Source organism: Henckelia pumila, chromosome 2 (assembly GCF_033568475.1).
Source record: "Henckelia pumila isolate YLH828 chromosome 2, ASM3356847v2, whole genome shotgun sequence".
Classification (NCBI taxonomy): domain Eukaryota; kingdom Viridiplantae; phylum Streptophyta; class Magnoliopsida; order Lamiales; family Gesneriaceae; genus Henckelia; species Henckelia pumila.
In genome coordinates this window covers 109,979,811-110,002,437 of record NC_133121.1, presented here as the reverse complement: position 1 = coordinate 110,002,437, position 22,627 = coordinate 109,979,811, and the positions used below count along the sequence as shown (strand labels likewise).

The following is a 22,627-nucleotide window of genomic DNA, read 5'->3' as shown; positions in this document are numbered from 1 at the left end:
CTAAATACGCTTTGTCTTTTGTTTGGGTATGATTATGAGCCCCTAACTTAGTGCATATAGATATAGTGCTTTCTATTTTTGCTCAACTTTTACGTGCAAGAATATCAGAATATATAGATAAATGGATACAAATATCAAGTTCAATAAATCACAGCACATCTCGACTGTAGAGTTCAAGCCGGTTCGAACCGGAGTGGGTTGAAGCCTAAGAAAAACGAGTTGTCGAGCTCAAATTTCTTCAAAAGTCTGGCTCGATCTCGAAAATGTGTATTTGATTTAGTTGGTATCTATACTATATTATAATACTTGAGACATCTATTGTATCATGATACATAAACATATTTAAAAAAAATCAAGATAGTAACTAGTATACATGCCAAATAGACAACAAATAGTACTTTATAAATCAATTTGTCTTCAACTATTAACTTAATACATTTATGATATGATGTCCCCAACACACCCAAAATTTGTAAAATCAGACCCCTAGACCGGATGTATACCTCACCCCGGTCGAAGGCAGCCATGTATTTCCCAGTAGAAATTGAGAAACCGTGAAATTACTCGGCTGACTCGAGTCGTTAAAAACATGGTAACCGGGCCATTTAACCCGAGCCCCTAGACCGGACCCCGGTCCATAGTTCATATACTCACCATAATACAAACTATTCAGAGCAAAATCCCCATTCCATTCAAGCCATCCCTCCGGCCTAATGGCCTCGCTAATATATGATTGCATGATAACCGTCCGCGAATACAATTTCCACGGTCGGCCTAGGTAAGTCAATGTCGAGTTTAGAGAGTTTAGGACATCTCCTTCGGCCGAAATATTGCAAAATTGGATCGAAAATCCAGTGTTCTCGACCGGTTCTTTCCGGCCCTGGGCCGTGATGGTGTTCTTTTGATTCGGGAGGCCTTTTCTGGCTCGGATCATAGAGTTCTGGATGACGATCGTCGCGTCCCCGAAGATGAAATCGACGGTTCCGGTGATCTGACACTCTCGATAGAACTGACGTTGAGTGTGTGCGTACAATGTGTCTTGGTAACCCCTAATACCGCAGCGGTACAACACCGAGAGGTCGGAATCGGACCGGAAGGCCACCGCTTGGTGCTTCTCCGGCCCGGCGGTGTTCTGGAATGTTATGTCCCGTGCTATAAATCCCTGTCCTTTCACAGCTGCATTAATCACATGCACCAATTATTAAACATGAAATCAGAAAATTGTTGCCAAAATTTATTAAAACAATTGAATGCTTCTTTGGTTTCAATCTTGATGCATGATAGATTCAACGGCACACATAAAAGTCGGAGGGAAATTTTGAAAAAATGGTGCTCTCTTAACTCCACGTGTATTTAATTTCCTCAAAAAGTTTGAAATATCATAAAGATATTTTAAAATCATGATTTATTTATTTATTTATTATGAACATCGTTCTAAAATTATTTAATAATATATTTATTTAATAAAAGTATGGCCTCGTGGGTCCATGATATATAATATTGTTTTCTTTTTTTGAGGACACGTAATATTGTTTTCTGAATTATGAAAAATACTACTTAATATCCGGTCTCTGAAATCAGACATGATCAAATTTATACATTAAATTCACAAATTATAACCAACATGCCACGGGAAATGTCACATCCCATAGATGTCAATGCTACCGATCTTTTTTCTAGATATATTAATAATTTGTTATAAAGCCCGGTACGTACGTTATTAAATGTTACGTGTAGCTACGTACACAATTTCAAACTCCTACCAATAAAATTTAAAATCCCACCTCGCATTTAATGGAGGAAAGAATTAGAGATCATGTCAAGAAAATCGACCCCATGAGTCAGACCTTTTAAAAATTATTTTTTTTAAAAAAAAAGGGTTAAGAGTCCATGCAACATTTACAAACATATTATTAGTGTATACTATTAAAAATTATAAAATCTAATTAAAGAATATTGTTACATTCTTACCGAATGTAGCGGAGTGATATGTTGTCCATCCATCGACAAAGTTGTGGTTACCGGTAATAACAGTAACGTCGATGCCATCTCCGATGATCATTACGTTCCATTTCTTCTTACTGATCTCCACATACTCATTATAAACACCTTTCTTGATGTATATCACGTATCTCTTTGCACTATATTCAGGTGCTGCCGCAACAGCATCCTTGATGGTCTTGAAATTCCCCGTCCCATCGGCCGCGACCACCGCGTCCGCCCCGGAACCACTGGCTGTTTGGAGGAGTTTACGGTCACGGGTTTTGACCCACGATGGGAATTCATCAATGGCTCTAAGTTTCCTTCCTCCGCCGCCACCCTTACCACCACCAGTTCCACCGCCGCCAGCACTTTTGCCACCTCCTTTGATGCCACCAACTTTAGGTGGAGAATTGGGTACTGTTGGTTTCACCATTGAGAGGATGTCATAGACTAGTGACGTAACTTGGTCTAGGCTTCCAGCGACTAGATTTTTTACAATTCCATTAGTGCCATCAAACCCTTCTCGGCAAGTTTCTTGATTTGCCATGGCTCCACTCAACCATGTTTTCATGTCAGCTCCCAAGTTCCCAGTGGCGTTACTCTTGCCTGCAGGGTTTTTAATACACTTATAAATTATAATTATAGAATATTACTTTTCTACTGAAAGTAAATATATATTTGTAAACGGTAAACTCTCGCATTTGTACATATTCTAGAACCCCAAAGGGTTGTCTCATTATGATACTCGAAAACCCGAGTCCGATAAGCCTACCTAGCCTATAGGCTAGAACCGGGTGCGCTGCTCTACCGGGAAACCTTTCCCCAGCTAATAAATTAATTTTCTTGCTTTATAATGGCTAGCTTCCTATAATATTTTACTTATGTGTTCGAAATTAATACCTTTAATTAATATGTTTAGATATTTTTCTCCTTACATTTTGATGTTGTTTTTTTTTTTTTTCTAAAAAAAAAAAATTAATTGACCATATGATCATTTATTTATTGAAGAAAAAAGACATTAAGCATTCGATTTTAATTTCTGAAGTGGACTCCTGCATCCGGCTCGGCAGTTGGCACATATATATCGCACGTAACATCAGTATTATAACTCCATTGTGTTATTTCAATTTTCGTCCTTTAAGATTCAAGCAAGCTCCTACATGTTTTCCAGTACTATTTCAGTACTTTATGAGCTTTATATATAGAATTTATAAAGAATAGGGGCCAGTTGTAAAAAAAAAAAAAATAATAATTAATAAGAAGAAGAAAGAGAGTTAAAGACGGTTACTATTTGGGTTTTCAGAAGCGGAGAGGGTCCAGCTCAGCTGATCCAAAGAAAAGTCCATCAAATCCTGGCAATCGGCGACGGCATTGGACAGCCGGAAGTCACCGAATATGCCGGCGACGTCCGACAGAATGGAGGTCACCTGCCGGATCAAGTCGATGGCGAACGTCACCGAACTCGCGATCTCCGACGCCGGAACGTAAAACAGCTCCGACCCCACGTGATCATCCGGCCTCCCGAAACCAGCTAAAGTACATAGAGTCACCAAGAACAAAATCTTGGAGAAAGCCACAGTTGTCATTTGCATATATATATTGTAACTTTGCAGTGGCAAGTTAATAATACGGAATGTGTGCTATGAATTTAAGCATGCAGATATGAAATTGAAGGGAGGAAATTAGTAGCTAGCTAGATTGAAGGATCAAACAAATTAACGTGAGTGGAAGTGAAGAAGGAGTGTGGCATTAAATAAGGGTGGATCATGATTCATGGGGTTCGATTTAGAATCGCCATTTGTTTATGATAATATTATATATGGCTTCTAGTGTGTAAGGTGGGGGGCTAGTGGTTGGGAGCATTAAAGGACGGGCCGGGTTTAATTTTCTTTGGACTCGGTCGTCTATTGCACTCTTTTTCTTTTATTTTGTTTTTGCTAGACGAGTTGAGAAGAAGATTTATTTCATAAAATTAATTTATATTAAAGTTTGACGAAGAATTGGATGAAATTTTGTTTTTTCCCGAATATATACTTTATAGCATAGAGATTCTATATATACAACATATAAAATGTACCATCATCCTGTATGTCTTGTCGAATATTTGGATGGCTTAATTCTTAGCATATATGCTTCCGTCGAAACCATCAAATAAAAAGTTAAAAACATGTTGATATATATATATATATATTGAGCACATACAAACATGATAATATAGATTGGATTTTAATTATTTATTTATTGTTTTATTTTTTTTATTTATTAGTTGAAGATAAATAATTTAGCTTCAAGATGTCATTTTTAATGATGTGGTGATATGTATGTTGAAGCCATGTTTTGGGGGGGTGTATGGAGTGGGGCAGTGTCGGTGGCCAAGTGCGACACAGTTTGTTTTTGGACGGACTATTCTGATTTCTGTGTGTTACAACTTACGACTAAAGGATTCTTTTACTTTTTTGCAAAATAGATCATATCGCAATCGCCTTTTTCTTTTTCTTATTTTTTTTTAAAAAAAAGTGTAACTTGCCATTCACAAATGGAATATCAATTTGAAAAAATATATATATAGTTGCTTTTTTTTAAAAAAAAATTAGTTGATAGAGTAAAAAAAAAAAATGATAGTTCCCAATTCGTGAAAATTTGGGGTCATCAGATCATATATGAGCATGCAGCTAGCATTTCAGTAAATCCTTAACCGATCTCTGGTGTTGGTTGTTATCTACATCATGAAAAAATATAAGGGAGTGACGTCGAAAACGATGTCGAAAAAATCGCTCTGATGCCCAAAATTAACAGTTAATTTGATAAAAAGTCTCAAATATAAAAGCATTTGACGCGTAATAGAAAACGTATCTTGCGGGTAAGAGCTAGCTAGGACTTGAACTATTTGGAGAGTTTTGCAAACTTAGCCTTTATACCTGATCAGTTAACTGGATGGATATTAATAGATAATTTAACCCAAATAATTTATTTGTGTCATAACGTATCCATTATTATCGTTATTTTTTTTAAAAAAAAAAATAAAGAGCAATGTGACGGTGATATTAAAACAGCCCCCACAAAAAAATATTAGAAAAGGACAACAGTACTGTTAAATTTTCAAAATACCAAACGATAAATATTTTTTTATTTAAACAATCTGTTCTGATATATTTTTTAGATCTCCATACAGAAATTTTATTAAAAAAACATAATATTTCGCTTCTAGGACCTGAATCAAGCCAAGATAGCTCGAATTATGGCTTTAGAATTGCTGACTTTTTTCTTTCTCCTTTTTGCAGTGAAGAATATATAATTTGTTGCGAAACAGAACTATTTATAGCATTTCTTTTTGTTTTACTTTAGATCTGTTAACCCAAAGATAGATTCCATTTTATATGCTCGCCACATGATTTAGATTGCATTTTTTTTATAAAAAAATGTGTAAGACTAATGAATGAATGAATAATTTGATTAGCAAACTTATCATCATGAATAAGGATAATAAATTTATAAAATTCACAACCAAAGGAAATCCTTGTGAAATTTGTTAATTTTGTTTGTATTTTACACTGGGATCCAAGTTTCAATATTTTTTTAATGAAAATGCGTAGAACGAATGGGAAAATAATATTATTATCGATCGAGATTGGCAAAGTAAATCGAAAAATGCGGAAAATGAATGCTCAAATATTTTTACCAAGAATAATAATGAAGTGTCTTCCAAACTTAATTCACCACAGATAAATTCTGTAAGCTTTTTTGTTTTATATTTTGGTGGCGAATTTGAAATCAAGATATATACGATTCAAATCCTTCGTATATATATGTATTTTTTTTTAATTTTTTGAATTTAAAATAATTTTATTACCATTTATATATGATTTTAGTCATATCAAGAATTTTAAACTAAAACAAAATTATGGTTATTTGAAATTCTATGTTATAAACCCTCACTTGATCAAATTAATGTATATTATTTGCTCCAATCGCAATCTAATTAAATAAAATCATTTTTCTAAACAAATTAAAACAAAAGGATCGGACTAATGAAATTAAGACTCAAATTTTGAGAAGATACATATATATTAAAGCATAATAATTTGTTGTTTGGTTCGAATAATGGAATTAAAGCAATAAATGCCGTGTTATTGCGTAAGTCTCAGCTATTAATTAAGTTAAACTAATTAAAAGAAATAGAGTGGATAAAGAATCACATGCATGCAACGCGGAAACGTGAAAAAGGTCTCTTTTACGAAGTGAACATTAAAGGCTACGAGGGCCCAAAAAACGCGTTTTGCATCTTTTTGCCTAAGGCAAAATAGACGTAGTAGTCGTGTATATGCACACGCTTTCAAATTTTGAATTATATAACCAACCTATAAAATTAATAAATTGAAAAAAAATCTAAAATTATTTTTAATTGTGATAACACTTAATATATATTTTTATAAGCATATTTTTTTTAAAAAAAAACTCACTTGATTGGACATAAATAATTTTTGTATAAAATTACGAATATAATAGCACACGTATACAAATAAATTATTATAATTAAAATGTATAAATTTTTTAGATGTATTAATATTTACCTTTGACTAGATATATATACCCACACATGCAACCCCACACACAATCATGTGGTGCACAAATAATGAAACATAAGTTTGATATTAATGATTGTTACTAAACAAACTAGCTTGATAGCTCACAAACACACACAAAAATTAAATTAAATTATTGAAATGGGTGGAAAGATATGGTGTGGGGAGATGGTAAGCGAGTCAATGCCAAATTCGGGGAATGCATTAAATATTTTTGCTTACGCACAATTTGTTTAATTAATTGCACATGCGTCTTGATCCCACATAATATATCCTTTTCAGAAACAATTTCAATTTCAATTTCAATCGTTCCCCAAATTGTTTTTTGGGACGTTCTTTGCGTTCAAAATTGAAGTGGAATAATAAAGTGACTGTGAATTATTATACTGTTGATGCTGTTTTTAAATTGATGTGTATAAAATTGGCTTTCAATGTGGACCATATGGTCTTTTAAGATACGAAGAAAATTTGTAATTTTAGCATGTAAATTTGCGATTTTTAACTAGGCATGCATTTATGTGGTAAACTCTAGATCATAGTTTGCTATTTGTTAATTGAATATTTAGTATATTTTTTCAAAGTGACATTGATATGTTTTCTAATTTCTTGATCTTTTTTTAAAAAAAGAAAAATATGAAGTGAAATAATAAAGTGACGGTGAGTAAGGTTGATATTTTTGTTGTTTTTTTTAGACTTGTATATATATATTTATAATTATAATTTATTCACGATCTATTGTATACTTGATCACGCTTATATATATGGTATGGTAATTTAATTATATGTCTCAAATGCCTGCAGGCTGCAACATGTTTACGTTCATCTTATTATTTTCACACAAATGGATGAATTTGAACTCACCAAAAGAATATTGGGCCACGAAAAGCCCGTAAAATACAAATATAGGGTCGATCTCGAAGCATTGGATCATTCCTGCGCTGCTGTGCTATATCAACAAATGATTCTTATTGAGACGCACAAAATCGAGTCTGAGTTTGTTGGTCGATTATCCGACTATTCAAACAGTGATTTCGACTACCTGGATTTCGGGTACCCAACAATTTAAATATTTTTTCGCGTAGCCTATATGCGTAGCTCTTTTCATCTGATGAAATTATGTTTGATCAATATCAGAAAACGTGTGTTAATAATTAAAGTACTAGATTAATACACAATTAGTTGTCGCCTCTCGTGTATGTGGCCGAATTTTATTTATTATTAATTTATTTTATAAATTAGTTATAATCCATGCCAATATATAATTTAAGGGGAGAGATTAATTTGTTTGTTTCAAAACATTGTAGTTCTTATATATACAAAAAAAATGAGAATTTATTAATTTGAATTAAGAAGCTGTTGTATGATATGTTACCATAGATATAATGATTTTTTCTTTAAAAATAAAAGGCACGGAATTTATATTATTGTATAAGACCCCATAATCTTATTGTGCGTAAAATTTTAAAAATTGTCACAAATATTATAATTCAATGTTGATTTTTTTTAAAATTTTTTATTATTGGTTGGAAACTTGATCTCATCGTTTCCAACTTTCCCACGTTATGTCCCCGTCTGAATTTTCTCATATGTGGATTGTTATCACTTCGAAACCGAAACCGTTCGAAAAATAATAATTTTGATATAAAAAATGATAATTTCAATCAAATAACAAATTTATATATATATATATATATATTCATAATATAACTAAAAAAAATGATATTTTGGCTAAAAAATGATTTTTTGGACATAAAAACAATACATTTTACTCAGAATAACATATGTTATCTAACATTTCTCATAACTCAACTAAAAATCTGTACACATTCCCAGCGAAGAATATTAATTTTGATGTAAAAACAATATTTTTAATAGATCTAGTTTGATTGAAGACCGCACAAATTAGACATCGAGACAATCTTTCACAAATTTTTGTGTGTTGATTTTTTTTTTGGGTAAAAAATCTAGAAATTATAATATAATTTAAAAACAAATTTTTATAATAATTCTTCTAGTTTGGGAGGACAAGTCTGTTGTTAAAAAAAAAACAAAAAAACATAACACGATATCACATCAAATTCAATTTTATGCATTTACTGGGTAAAATATGAGATAATTAGGATTAGTGTTTTTGGATTATAAGAGAGAGCATTTTGTTGGAAAAATAAGCTTCGACAGTTAATTTTGTTTAAACGTAGTTGGTTGATCCACATTCCAATAACTTTTTAAAGTCCCTTCTTGAACCTTTTTCTTTAATATAATAGAAAGAGATATATTCATTTGGATTAAGAAGTTAGAAGATAATATATATATATATATATATATATATATATATATTTATTTTTAAAAAATATGTTTTTATTATTTTATATGTGTTTGGATATATTTGCATAGATATGTCATATGTGCTTTTAAAAACATTTATTTATATACTAAAAAAAACATTTATTTAAAAAAAGAATATTTTTGTCCATCCAATAAAATAAATGAGATGATTATTTTATGATGTTAATTTGTATATTATTACATGATCAATATGGATGGATAAAGATAAGATCAAATGTTTACATATGAATATTGATAAGAACTAGTTTGAAAATATAGATAAAGATAAGATTGAAGACTAAAGGAGAAATTATATTATTAGAGTGAGAAATGTGAGATTACTTATATTCATTATCATTATTTTTTGGTATAAAAAGTAAATAATGAGTATTATTGTAATTTTTTTATATGTTTCACCGAATTAATCAAGAATATTTTTTTTACAATGTACATTATATATTTATATTAAGATAGATGATTAAATTTTTTTAAAAAAATATTAAGTAGATTTTGATTTCATAGATCTGATGTTTTAAAATATTTTATATATTATATACATCCTTAGTACTTGAGCTAAATATGAGAAATTAGAAATACCAAATTTATTATATTGTGGCAATTCTCATACCAAATGTTGCGATTTAAACTAACAATAATCCGCGACTGTAAAGATTCCGTAACGGACACCCCCACTTCATTCAATATCTGAAAATGTGTCCATTTTGTTACCATAAACTTGATTAAAATCCCAATTACTGCGAATTCATACTTTTGGAAAGACGCCCCTCTTATTGTTTCGATCAATAAATCTTCTTGGCACATACACTCAAGAATCTTGAGGCAATCCAAATCTGAAAAGGGGTTTTACTTTTCAAGAAAGGCGACAAAAACAATAGGTTTGTTTTACTCTTTTGGTTCTCGATCATGTTCTTTTTATTTTTGTTTTTGTTTTGGGATTTTGATAGCAATCTTGGGAACAGATCAAACCGACCAACCAGCCAAATGTGGATTCTTGGGCCCCATTTGGTTTTTTCTGTTTGATATATAGAAATTAATTTTGGTTTCTGAAGGTAAGGTTAATAGTTTTCGACATGATTTGATTGTTATTGTTTTTTGAGTTTATGCATGCACGACTAAAAAGCTTCTGCATTTTTTTGTTTTATTTTTTCCTACTCTTTTGTTCGAGTGTATTCCCAGGTGTGAGCTTTCCCATTAAGAATGAACTGTAAATAATTTGAATTTTTATGTGAGTTGGACACTGTTTTCTGTTTGTTTTATCCAATTATCTTTTCCCAATTCGCAAGGTGAATGGCATGATACCAATCAGTGGATGAAGGCAAAACATAAAGTTCTGATTTTTTTCATTGTCACGAGGTCCTGCTCAAGTCTCAACCTGAGGCTCATGCAATTCTGGAACCCTTGTTTAAAATTCAAATATTTTGGGTTATGCTTTGGGTTGGATGACAGATTGACAGTACAATTTTCCTAATATGATGTTGTGCCTTCGATTACAGCTATTGCTGTATCTTTTTCATCTTTGGGTTTTGCTTTGTGTTGGATGACAGTACAATTTTTCTTATATTATGTTGCCCATTTGATCACATTTATTGATGCTTCCTTTTTCATCTTTGCCACTTGCCAGGCCCATCTCTCCATTCTCCCTCCTCTGCCTCTATCTCTGGGAGTTCCAAGTAAGGAACACCAAGCTCGAGCTTGTAGATAACCTCTAGTGAATTAAGTAAATAATGAATTGGTATACCTTTTTTTGGCAGAGTCTATAATACACCATGCTTGGTAACGGAATTGTTGGAATTCTTTCTGAGTCCACAAACAAGTGGGAGCGAAGGGTTCCCCTCACCCCGTCTCACTGTGCATGGCTGCTGCATGGTGGCAGTGGCAAAACTGGCGTATCCCGAATTGTTGTGCAGCCCTCTACAAAACGAATTCATCATGACGCACTCTATGAAGACGTTGGTTGTGAGGTATCGGAGGACTTGTCGGAATGTGGTCTGATCTTGGGTATCAAACAACCAAAGGTAGTTTAGCTTTTTATGTTATGTTTCTTCTTCAACCATAATGTTGAACCTGTTAAGTTATGGTAATTAGTTTTGGTGCAGTTGGAGATGATTCTTCCTGATAGGGCCTATGCATTTTTCTCCCATACTCACAAAGCCCAAAGAGAGAATATGCCTCTGCTCGATAAGGTGCAGGGCCCGCATGCAGTACATTGACACTTGTCTTGTTCAACTCTGCTATTATTGACTTTCTGATGTATAGGTTTTAGCAGGAAGGGCTACGTTATTTGATTATGAACTTATTGTTGGAGATCATGGTAAGAGGCTACTAGCATTTGGAAGATTTGCTGGAAGAGCTGGAATGATTGATTTCTTGTCTGGCCTTGGACAACGTACGGACTTTGATGCTTTCTGAAAGGAATATTTGGAGTTATAGATTCTTTTGAGCTGATATTTTTCTTTCTGAATTATTTCTGCAGTATTTAAATTATTGTCTAATTTTAGAATGTGAGTTCATAGGAATGAGAAATATCAACTTCTGCGTACTCCCTGCTCATTCATTTTTGTTATCAAGAATCTTAAAACTACTTTCACAATAACTAGCTGAATGGAATTAGTTACTGTTTTGCTTCCTGAAAGCAGCACATGGCTTCAACGACCTAAAATAAGCAAGTCAAAGAGCTGATTTTGGTCATTCTTTCTTTTGCCAAATCACAACTTGGATCTATTAAACTCCTTACAAACGAGTCTAGAATTTGTATTCCTTCATTCATCTCAGTCCTTCAGATTTCATCCTGAATTTAGTTTTATGACATTTTTGTGTGTAGAATATGTGATTCAATTCCGTTTCATCGTATGTTGAAATGTGTTTTTCTCCAGGGTTTCTAAGTCTTGGATATTCAACGCCTTTTCTATCATTGGGTGCATCTTACATGTATTCTTCACTAGCGATGGCAAAGGCTGCTGTAATATCTGTTGGTGAAGAGATAGCTACAATGGGACTTCCATCAGGAATCTGTCCCTTAGTCTTTGTTTTCACTGGTGCGGGGAATGGTATGTGTTGAGAATTCTTATCAATCCATGAACTTGCTGTGACTTATGAATGTAAATTGCGCATTCAAGATCCAAAGCATATCGATCAAATTAGGATGCTAGTGATGACACAAAATAAATTAAAGTAAGATGAGATTTACGTGGTTCGGTCCAAAAATGACCTACGTCCATGGGAGTCACTATTATTGACCACTTTCGAGGTGCTAAGAAATGGGTTTACACACAAATTCACTCTGTTTTCATTCTTATGAATTATAATGAAAACTCTCTTGAATTCTCCTTTGTTACTCTTTCACTATCTCACCCAGTCTTGATCACTGATCTCTTTCTTTCTCTATGTCAGAATTTGTCTCATCACTTGCCTTCTCAACTTCATTCTTTTATATTGATTGAAACGGAGTAACTTGCCAACCACTTAAGTTGTTGCAAACCAAGTGATGTACCATTGATAATCAGTTACCAAGTAACCAACTCAACCGCAGGTTCTTGGTTACTCTTGTTGTGCTACAAAGTGATCTGGTTTGGATAAAGTGACACATATCTACAATATGGCATGCCAATGTATTGTTGGTGCTTCACTTTATCCTATTTTTTTTTTGTTGTGAAAATCCTGTTATCCAGATTTCGATTTTCATTGATACGATAACTTCTAACATCTCTACATAGCTAAATATGAGTCAACTCCTATCATACTTTCTTTAAACAACGTCCTTTTCTTTGAGCACATGTTAAACTGGAATCTTTCTCGAGCATATGTGTCTCTTTCTTTAGTTCGCACTCTTCATCGAAAATTTTTTTCAAACTTATTCGACTCTACTAGGTAACTTGATTGCAAATATTTGTGCCATGGGCTTTCACTTTTTTTTTTCTTTTACATAAGCTAATGTGGGGAACACAGGCTAATCAGGGGAGAAGGGGAAATTGCGTAATAATGTAAATTAAGGGATCATGAGTAGAATTAGCCTAGAAATAGGCCTATCAATTCTGTATAAATTAGACGGCTTAGTGTTGTGTAAAAAAAAAGAGAAGACAAACACATAATATTTTTCAGAAATACGTACTCATTTCGTGCGATGGCTCAATGATTTCTCTTAGGTTTTTTCCTGTGCATTCAACGCTAATTATATTTTTTACAGTCTCACATGGTGCACGAGAAATTTTTCAGCTTCTTCCCCACGCTTTTGTGGATCCAACCAGGCTACCTGAATTATTTGAGATGGTAATTTCTTTGAATGTTCACTTCAGACAGCTTGGTTTGATTATGTAAATGTTTTTTCAGTTGTTGATATGAAGAGTTCTCATCTTAATAGCTCACTACTTCTCACCGCTTCTCTTCAGTGCACGAATTCAACTTTTCAGGAAAAGAACTTTATTTTTATTAAACTAAACTGTTTTGTCCTAGGGTTGGAAGTCTTAATATAATCTTTTTATGTCAAAGCATCTAGTCTGTTTTATATAACATTTTCAAGGCCACCCAGAGGGGACAAAAATGGTTTTTGTGACTGAAAATAAAATCTTTCTGCCAGATATTCTTTCTTACTTTTCTTACTTTTACTGCTAGGAACTCTGCTAAATTTGACTTCTTTAGGCTGATCTCTTCAGGTGTTTATCAGCGATGAACTTACACAATGTTTGGAAATTTTGTGGAACAAATTGTTTTGTACCACTATTTCATGCTTAAATGAGTGGTCTGTTTTTTGTTTAATTTTATTTTTGGTTTCATAAGGTGCCATGCAGAGAGATCTAAATTCTAGTCAAACTGTGAATGATTTACCTTAACCATAGTATTTTGTTGTCCTCATTGTCTTCATGGTTTATTCTTAAACTTTCATGACTTCTTTCTTATGTTGATATTTAATGCATTCCTTACAATTTGACTACAAATCTCTCTCTCTCTCTCTCTCTCTATATATATATATATATATATATATATATATATATAAAGTTCTTGCTCTTTAGTTTGGATGTATTGCCAAGTATTCTTGTACTTAATGAAAGTTTATTGATCTCTCTCTCTCTCTCTCAGCTTTAAAGTTCTTGCTCTTTAGTTTGGATGTATTGCCAAGTATTCTTGTACTTAATGAAAGTTTATTGATGATGTTAGGACAGAGCTCTCATACTCAAGTATAATGAACTTCAGTCCGAGTCTTTCGATTGTGTTGTAACCAATGCATCTTCATGTGGTTAGGCCAAAGACGTTAAGGAAGCGGGGCGGACCTCAAAGAGAGTCTGTCAAGTATATGGTTGTGTTGTAACCTGTCAAGACATGGTGGAACCCAAAGATCCTTCGAAATTATTTGATAAGGTGAAGGATTAATCTTAACATTCTTTTGTCATGTTTTGTATTTGTAGGAAGATATTTTTGTCTGAGCGGGTATGGCACGGTGTTACATGCATGTGGATAATTTGAATTTTCAATTGCGAAGAAATCTGATGTAATGCTTTTATGTCTTCTGGGTTTTCTGTTGTAACAAATTAACCCATTTAAGTTTTCCAAATAATCTCTTTCCATTCCTCATTCTGATCATGGGTGAACCAAATATATTTACATATTACCTTTGTTGTTTATCATCAGGCTGACTACTATGCACATCCGGAAAATTATAGACCTATTTTTCATGAAAAGATAGCCCCATTTGCTTCAGTAATAGGTCAGTGTCATTTATTTCAGAGTGGTAGTGTTTCTCCACATTAATGTTATATTTTTGCTTCTAGGTACTGTGGCAGCTTGAGAAACTTTATGTTACTAAAGATTTCCTGATAAATAACTTTTGCTTCATGTTTCTCTCTGGCCCCCAAATATTTTTAAACTTCTTGAGCACCTTATCTTTGAATTTTCATAGAACAACAATTTATGGTTTCAAAGACTGGAGAGTTCTGTGACAGTTGGAATTTGCATGTTTATTATATCTTATCGAGAAACAAACCGGAGCAAGCCTTCTTATATTGTTCTGTAGGACATATAGTATTGAGTTTTATTCAAGTGCTGACCCCTTTGTGTATTTATGAAAGCTGTCTTGCTTGCTTTTTTAGGTCTCACTAGTTAAACAATCTCAGAAACATGCTATGGATTTGATCTTATAATTTGAAATTTCCAAAATGTGCGGCCTATTTACCTTAGAAACATACTACATATAACCTTTTGTTTAGTTTTGCCTCCTTTTACGACTCCTTATGTTGAATTCATCGGCCATTACCACCAAAATTGGCAGTTCCTGATCGGACCGTCATTGGCAACGTGTGACTCTAATTACCTTGCATTTAATTATACACTTTTGGGCTATTGCATCCAGTAGTAATTTTGTATACATCAAACCACGTAAATCAATTATGCAATTTGTTGTGAATGAGTTTTATGAACCGATTCATAGACTTCTTCATTACCAGTTCTGCCTTATCGCTTTGCTGCAAAATTTACCTTACCAATACCATCTCACCAAAACTGATTTATTCAATGTTGATTATTTGTTACCTTAAATCTGGTCTGGTGCTTAGCTTTGTCCTGCATCATGGTCACACCTAAAATCATGGTCTTAAGGCAATCATCTCTTTTAATCTTGCTATAATTTCTTGACGACTTGAACCTCTCCTCGTCTTATTCAAACTGACCACCAGTCTTTAAATGCATTCCTCTTTGAAAATTCTTTTAATGCAGTTTCCAGAGTAGTTTTTGTGAAATTTTAATCTAACTTCAATAATGTTTGATGCGTAATTGAGCTATTTTCTTTGCTCTGGCAGTAAATTGTATGTATTGGGAAAAAAGATACCCTCGATTGTTGACTACTGCGCAGCTGCAAGGTCTGACGAGGAATGGTTGTTCACTTGTTGGGATAGCAGATATAAGTTGTGATATTGGAGGTTCCATTGAATTTGTCAACCAAACTACATTCATCGACTCACCTTTCTTTAGGTACTGTGTTATCCATATAAATATCAGAACTGAATTGCTTAATCTTTTACGAATCGGTGACATAAATCAGCCACATTAAATGGTTTCCTTCTTGCGTGATATTCAGGGAACTAACCCACATTTCTGATATATGATGAATTTTTTCCCGTGTCACTATCACAAGATGCAAGGATGAAATTTCTCTTAGTTCTTTCAGCTATCTTTTTATAATTGGTAAAAAATGTGTTTTAGATATGATCCCGTCAATAACTCTTACCATCATGGCATGGAGGGTAGTGGTGTGATCTGCTCAGCTGTGGACATTCTTCCAACTGAGTTTGCAAGAGAGGTAAGTGATATATGATCTTTTTTATTTGTAAATGTCGCGTTAGTATTCATATTTTATGGAATGAACATGATGTATATAACATTGGTTTCTAATCATTTTCACTTTTTTTTATTACAATAAAGGCTTCCCAACACTTTGGCGATATTTTATCTGAATTTGTTGGGGTCCTAGCTTCTTCAAAGTATCTTGAAAAGTTGCCCATGCACTTAAGGAGAGCTTGTATAGTCCATGGTGGATCACTTACTTCTCTATTTGAATACATTCCTAGAATGCGTAACTCTAATATTGAGTAAGTTATACATACCATCTTTCCTGAATTTGCTTATTTTACCTCAATCCCCAGTCTCTGCTTGAATTTTTAATGAATGTTATAAGCTTGAAAGAAATATTAAGAGCATAGCAATTTTTTTTCTAAAAAATATCTGGTCTTTTCTTGAGTTTGCTGTCATGTTAAGAGCATATTGAGTATGAAAGTCCAGTCAATATCAGTCATGTCTCCAGTTCATCTTGTGTCTTACTTAATGGCTATTTTTTCCAATGAAACAATTAGCTATTTTGTTGGTCCGATAATTAATGATTTTTCATGTTTTTTGGTTTGACGATTAATTACGTTTTTGGTTAGAAACCTAATACTTGATTGAAATCACATTATTCAGGATGGTAATCCATCATTGTCTCTATCTTTCAGCTTATTTGGTTTCTTTTTTCCTGTGATAGGGATCCATCAAGAAATCTACCAAATATCCAGTCTGAACGGATGAAGCATACTACGTTGGTATTTTTCTTTATCTCTGCATTGCCTGAATTTACCTGTAAAGACAGATCATTCTTTAAGTTGTGATTTAATTTTAATTAACATCAATGTTGCTCATGCCATTCTGTAGATTTCTTTGAGTGGCCATTTGTTCGATCAGTTCCTAATTAACGAAGCTTTGGATATAATTGAAGCAGCAGGTGTTTCTTTCAAATTGGTGAAATTTGATGTAGGTCAGAGCACAGAGGCTATGTCTTACTCAGAACTTGAAGTAAGTAATGCCGAGTAAATCATATTTCTGGTGATAATGGAAGTTTTTGTGTGAATTGCTCACACAAAGTATTCTGTATAACTGCACTATTCGTTCCATTTATATCAATCGTTCACTCTTTGAAGATTTTAAATGAAATTGTAGTGCTAAGAAGTGATGGAAGTAAAATATCCAATACCCTGGAAGTAACAAACCAATGACAAATCCCTAAACTAACAGTAGAAATGATTAAAGACAGTTGCCTAAGCTCTTGGATTTTTCCGTCCTACAGCCTTTGCCTTTTCCAGTATCATTTTATTACGACAACGCAGAAATTTTCAAATTATCAGGTCACTAACAAGTATCCATAAGGGAATAAAATGTGATTAGCATATAGTTTCTTCTTCCGTAGCATCAGATTGTTTTCAGGTCAAAGGTCATATGAGTTTTATCTGTTCATAAAATGTATGTATGCCTTTTTATCCAAATGCAGTTGTTTAGTTTGCTTATTGTTTATAATTATTTACTTTTCTTAACAGATTGGAGCAGATGATAAAGCACTTCTAGATAAAGTCATTGATTCTTTGGCTTCACTTGCTAATCCAAGTGAGAGACATGTTGACAGCATAAACAATGTTTTGACCCTTAAGGTTGGGAAATTTAAAGAGATGAATTTAGAGAGCGGCAATGATATAAAAAATAAAGCCGTCCTGATATTAGGTGCTGGTCGAGTTTGTCGACCAGCTGCAGAATTTCTAACGTCAATTGGTAGCAGTTCATCAAACAAGTGGTTAAAATCATGTATCGCAGATGATTTTCAAGAGAATACGTGTGTTAAAGTTATTGTGGCTTCTCTTTTCCTCAAAGATGCACAAGAGGTTAGCCAGACGTTCAAGCTTTTCAATTGTGTCCTTGTGTTGTGCCTCTACTTAAAAATGATTATGGATAATTTAAACAAAACTAGCTTATTATATGGATTTCAGATAGCTGAGGGAATTCCAAATGCAACAGCAGTTCAGCTCGATGCCTTGAATCATGAGAGTCTCTGTAATTACATTTCTGTGGTAAATCTTCTGCACCATTTGCTATTTTTTCCCCTTGAAGATAGTCCAGACACTGAGGATACAGATGATGAAGTTACGATGCTTCTTAGCAACTGCTAACCGTGGACTTTAAGATGCTATTATCTTGATACACCTATTTTTTCCTTTCTTATTGATTTTTGAAACTCATAATTGGTTTGTAAAAACATCATGATTTTGTTTAGCGTACTTGAGTGCCAGTTTGGGTTTTAATTAGAATATAAATGATGTACAAGCTTCATGGTTATATGCAGGTTGATGTCGTCATCAGTTTACTGCCTCCCAGTTTTCACAGCAACGTAGCTAGTGCATGTCTTCAGGTACAGATGCTACTTTCATCGACATAATTAGAAAGCTATATACCGCTATACATGAGACAAACCTGGCACTATAATTGGGGGTCAAGATTAGTTTGCGTATTTATGGCTAGTTTAGGCAATTGAATTATGTTCTTCAGAAGTTGTTACTGAAGTTTCTATTTTCCAAGCAACCCTGATAATCTGTATCAGAGATTTACAAACAATTTCTTATACATACTTGGGCTGTGCAATATCAATAGTCTAAATCATCAAAAACATGGACATTGGAGTAGTTGAAGGATTAACACAAAAGAAATAGGGAAATCAGTATTTGATTTGCAGGTACAACAAAGTCAAATAATCTCCCCAAAATGGGACAAAAAGTCGGAGAAAATTTCATACAAAAAATACGGTGTTACAACTACTAGACCTCATGCAGCGTACTATTTCCTCAGTGAAATTAATGAAAACCATGAATTACGATGTTCATATATCTTATGAATTATGATACGATGGTCTTTGGATTTTTGGGATTTTACACGATCAATTTATTTGCCTAGAAAGACAAAATTGCATGTGATGCGTGTACATGAATCTCTGCAGATTCAGCAAAAATGCCCAGTAAAAGAGAGCTCTAATGAAAAATACTTTTTTGGATCCAACTTCCAGTGCCTCACTTTTTTACTTCTTATTCCACATCTACCTTGCACATTTTTAAAACGTGTAATAATACAATTTCATCCCTCCCTTTTCAGCTAGGAAACATCTTGTCACTGCTAGCATGTTGATGATATCATGTTCAAATCTCCAGTGTCTAATTTTGCAATTTGGTATTCCATCTACCTAGCTCATTTTGTCACGTGAAACGTCGTACCTCCTTTTTCAGCTCAGGAAACATCTTGTCACTGCTAGCTATGTTGATGACTCCATGTCCAAGCTTGATGAAATGGCCAAAAGTTCTGGTGTTACTTTTCTATGCGAGATGGGCTTGGACCCTGGAATTGGTAATTTTTTTGACAGCGGACAGTTGTAATGAGCTGTAAATTAATTGTTTTCTTATTCCCACAAATCACATTGCTTCATCGTACAGACCACATGATGGCAATGAAGATGATCAATGAAGCCCACGTACGAGGGGGAAAGATCAAGTCTTTCATTTCTTACTGTGGTGGCCTTCCATCTCCAGATGCTGCTAATAACCCAATAGGTTACAAATTTAGGTATACTTTTACATCTGAACTGTTTGGAAACACTACATGGCAAGAAATAGGTTGTTACCCTGTGCAATCGACCTAAAATCTGCAATACCTGAATGAAATGTGTCAATTTACTTCCAACCACCAAGACTTTTTGGGCAGCGGATGAATATAATTAAAGCCTATTTTCGACTTGTGCTATTTTCAGTTGGAGTCCAGCAGGAGCAGTCCGAGCTGGACGCAATCCAGCCACGTACAAACATCATGGAGAAATAAAGCATGTTGACGGTGAGTTTACAGAAGCATGATACTAGAGCCCTGTCGCTACTTATCGACAAAAGAATCAAGTTATGTTGATCATCTAAAATTAGTTAGCTGTTTAATATAATTATTTGCATTATACATTCCTACATGATTATGGTGTTAAATATCTTTGAACTTTCATTTTTGAATTTTGGTTAGTTTCAACCATTCAATTTACAAGTTTCTTATTTGGTGGATCTCTCTCCTTTACTTTTATAATGTTCGTAAAAATGAGTTCTTCCATTCACTGCAGTATTACACGTTCCAAAATAATTTTTCTTGTTTTACAGAATTTGTTATCTAAATCTTCCCCCAACCAGTTATTGGCTTGTTTATGATGTCAGTCCATACTATATGCAGGGAACAACCTCTACGATTCAGCTTCAAAGCTCAGATTACCAGATTTTCCAGCATTTGCTTTGGAATGCCTTCCAAATAGGAACTCCTTGGTTTATGGAGACCTTTATGGGATAGGAAATGAAGCATTAACTATCTTCCGTGGAACCCTCCGATATGAAGGCATGATGGTGTTGTGTTATTCATATTGTTCAGTTTCACGTCTTTGGTGGTTAACTTAACAGCATATCTTGACATCATTTTCAGTAACGGATTTAAAAAAAATCAAGCATGTGATTTAAATTGCCACTCAATAACCAAAATTGAGAAGTGGAAAACTTACTAGCCATTCCCCCTGCCTTCCTAATTTGAGTTGAGAATCGAGATTGTGGATTTATGCCTTGGTGCAGGTTTTGGAGAAATAATGGGGACACTAGCAAGAATTGGCTTATTTTCTACTGAAGGAACCCCCATATTAGAAAACGAGATTAGACCCACTTACAGAAGCTTTATGCTGGACCTTCTAAATATTCTGGCTGAAACACAAATAGGCGAGAAAGAGATTGAAGAGAGGATCATGGCTCTTGGTCTTTGCAAACAAAGAGATACAGCATTGAAGACGGCTAAAACTATCGTGTAAGTCCTGGTCCCATTATCCCATATATGTCATCAGAGAGGTCTTGCACTATTTACAGATATATGTGATGCTGGCTCTAAAATAGGCTTTCTGCTATTTTTGGGTTTTCTTTACACCTTAGAACGTCTCTATATGTGAATGAAATTTGTTTTAACTTAGATTTCTGGGATTCCTCGCGGTGGCTGAAATACCGATTTTCTGCAAATGTGCATTCAACGTCACCTGCCATCGCATGGAAGAAAGGTTGGCATATTCAGGCACAGAACAGGTAATCTGAAGAACGTGGATTCACTGAATAGATTTGTAAGCTTATAGCTGAAAATTATATTATACAATGATTACTGTTTGCTTCCAGGATATGGTACTGTTGCACCATGAAGTAGAGGTAGATTTCCCAAATGGTCTGCCTTCTGAAAACCACAGAGCGACTCTATTGGAATTTGGAAGAACTAGTGAGGAGAAGGAGAAGTCATACACAGCAATGGCTTTAACTGTGGGAATCCCAGCGGCCATTGGAGCTCTGGTATTTACTCGTTTAACTTTTTCTGATCCGTGTATGAAACCACAAGTTATTTCAATCAAATCATTAAAAAAATTGTGATTTTTGTGTGCAGCTCATACTCGCGAAAAAGATAGAATCAAAAGGTGTTTTGAGACCAATCGATCCTGAAATTTATTTGCCAGGTATGCATGTTTTCTGCTGTCCTTGTGTATTTCTCGAATTCTTGAAAGTCAAGTATTTGGTTTATTTATCATCATCAATATATTATCGCAGCCCTGGATATCTTAGAGGCTTATGGTTTCAAGTTGGTGGAGAAGATTAACTAATCAGAGAGTGGATTGATTAACTAATCAGAGAGTTGCATGTACAATGTACATCCTCTAAATCTTTAAGATATGTTTGTACAAACGATTTTATATTTCATCAGGTTTGCATGGGACCTTGAATCGTACTTTCAAAATTTGCAGTAGCTTCTTATAAAGAAATCTCTGAAAATTTTGAACCAAACCGATATGACCAGAATATCTCATTTAGTAAAAAGATTAAGGCAATTTTCATATTTAATTTGTAGTCAGCTGCATGATAATACCGATATTATAAGGGCCCGTTTGAAGTTGGTGATAAAGATAAATAATATAGAAATAAGTAATATATTGTAATAAAAAATAAATAAAAAATGATAGTTATTATAAAATTTGATATAATTGACGGATAAAAGTTTGATTGATTTGATTGATTATATTTTATATAAAAATAGTAAATTACTATTTTATACTTTTAATAATTAATAATAAAATATGAATTATATTATTTAAAAAGAATAATATAATAATTTAAATTCAATAATTTCATTGATGTAAGATAAATAATTAATGATTTGATTGATGTGTGATAAATAATTGAAAGATAAATTAATAATATGAAGAAAAAAAAAACGTGAGACTGGATAAGATAATTTATGTTTAGATTACTAATATTGAACTTCACTAGTTAAAATTACCTGTCGGAAATCTATTTCCAATTCCATCACGCTTAAGCTTAAAAGTTTCAATGCTTACCAAATCACTATAC

General features: G+C 33.5%; 2 protein-coding genes across 7 annotated transcripts; one reads left to right on the top strand and one right to left on the bottom strand.

The window, feature by feature from the left end:
* Positions 1-381: 381 nt before the first annotated feature.
* LOC140880733 (pectinesterase/pectinesterase inhibitor PPE8B-like) lies at positions 382-3,837 on the bottom strand. Its single transcript, XM_073285426.1, has 3 exons — positions 3,272-3,837; positions 1,972-2,589; positions 382-1,176 (listed from the first exon to the last, which is right to left on the bottom strand). Exons 1-3 carry the CDS (start codon positions 3,573-3,575, stop codon positions 479-481), a joined length of 1,620 nt encoding a protein of 539 aa, XP_073141527.1. The 5' UTR covers positions 3,576-3,837; the 3' UTR covers positions 382-478.
* Positions 3,838-9,509: 5,672 nt separating this feature from the next.
* Positions 9,510-22,069, top strand: LOC140880139 (alpha-aminoadipic semialdehyde synthase). Of its 6 annotated transcripts, XM_073284287.1 has the most exons (27): positions 9,510-9,787; positions 9,872-9,961; positions 10,534-10,582; positions 10,664-10,927; positions 11,009-11,095; positions 11,169-11,298; positions 11,786-11,959; positions 13,096-13,178; positions 14,148-14,264; positions 14,535-14,610; positions 15,698-15,869; positions 16,101-16,197; positions 16,320-16,486; positions 16,915-16,972; positions 17,082-17,222; positions 17,741-18,079; positions 18,185-18,265; positions 18,538-18,603; positions 19,469-19,586; positions 19,673-19,802; positions 19,987-20,066; positions 20,442-20,600; positions 20,828-21,053; positions 21,214-21,322; positions 21,410-21,577; positions 21,669-21,738; positions 21,830-22,069. In XM_073284287.1, exons 4-27 carry the CDS (start codon positions 10,679-10,681, stop codon positions 21,880-21,882), a joined length of 3,150 nt encoding a protein of 1,049 aa, XP_073140388.1. In that variant the 5' UTR covers positions 9,510-9,787; positions 9,872-9,961; positions 10,534-10,582; positions 10,664-10,678; the 3' UTR covers positions 21,883-22,069. The 6 variants fall into 6 exon arrangements, with proteins under 6 accessions (XP_073140388.1, XP_073140386.1, XP_073140389.1 ...); XM_073284285.1 differs by lacking the exon at positions 9,872-9,961 and having other exon boundaries at positions 9,511-9,787; XM_073284288.1 differs by lacking the exons at positions 9,510-9,787; positions 9,872-9,961 and adding an exon at positions 9,985-10,137.
* Positions 22,070-22,627: the final 558 nt, after the last annotated feature.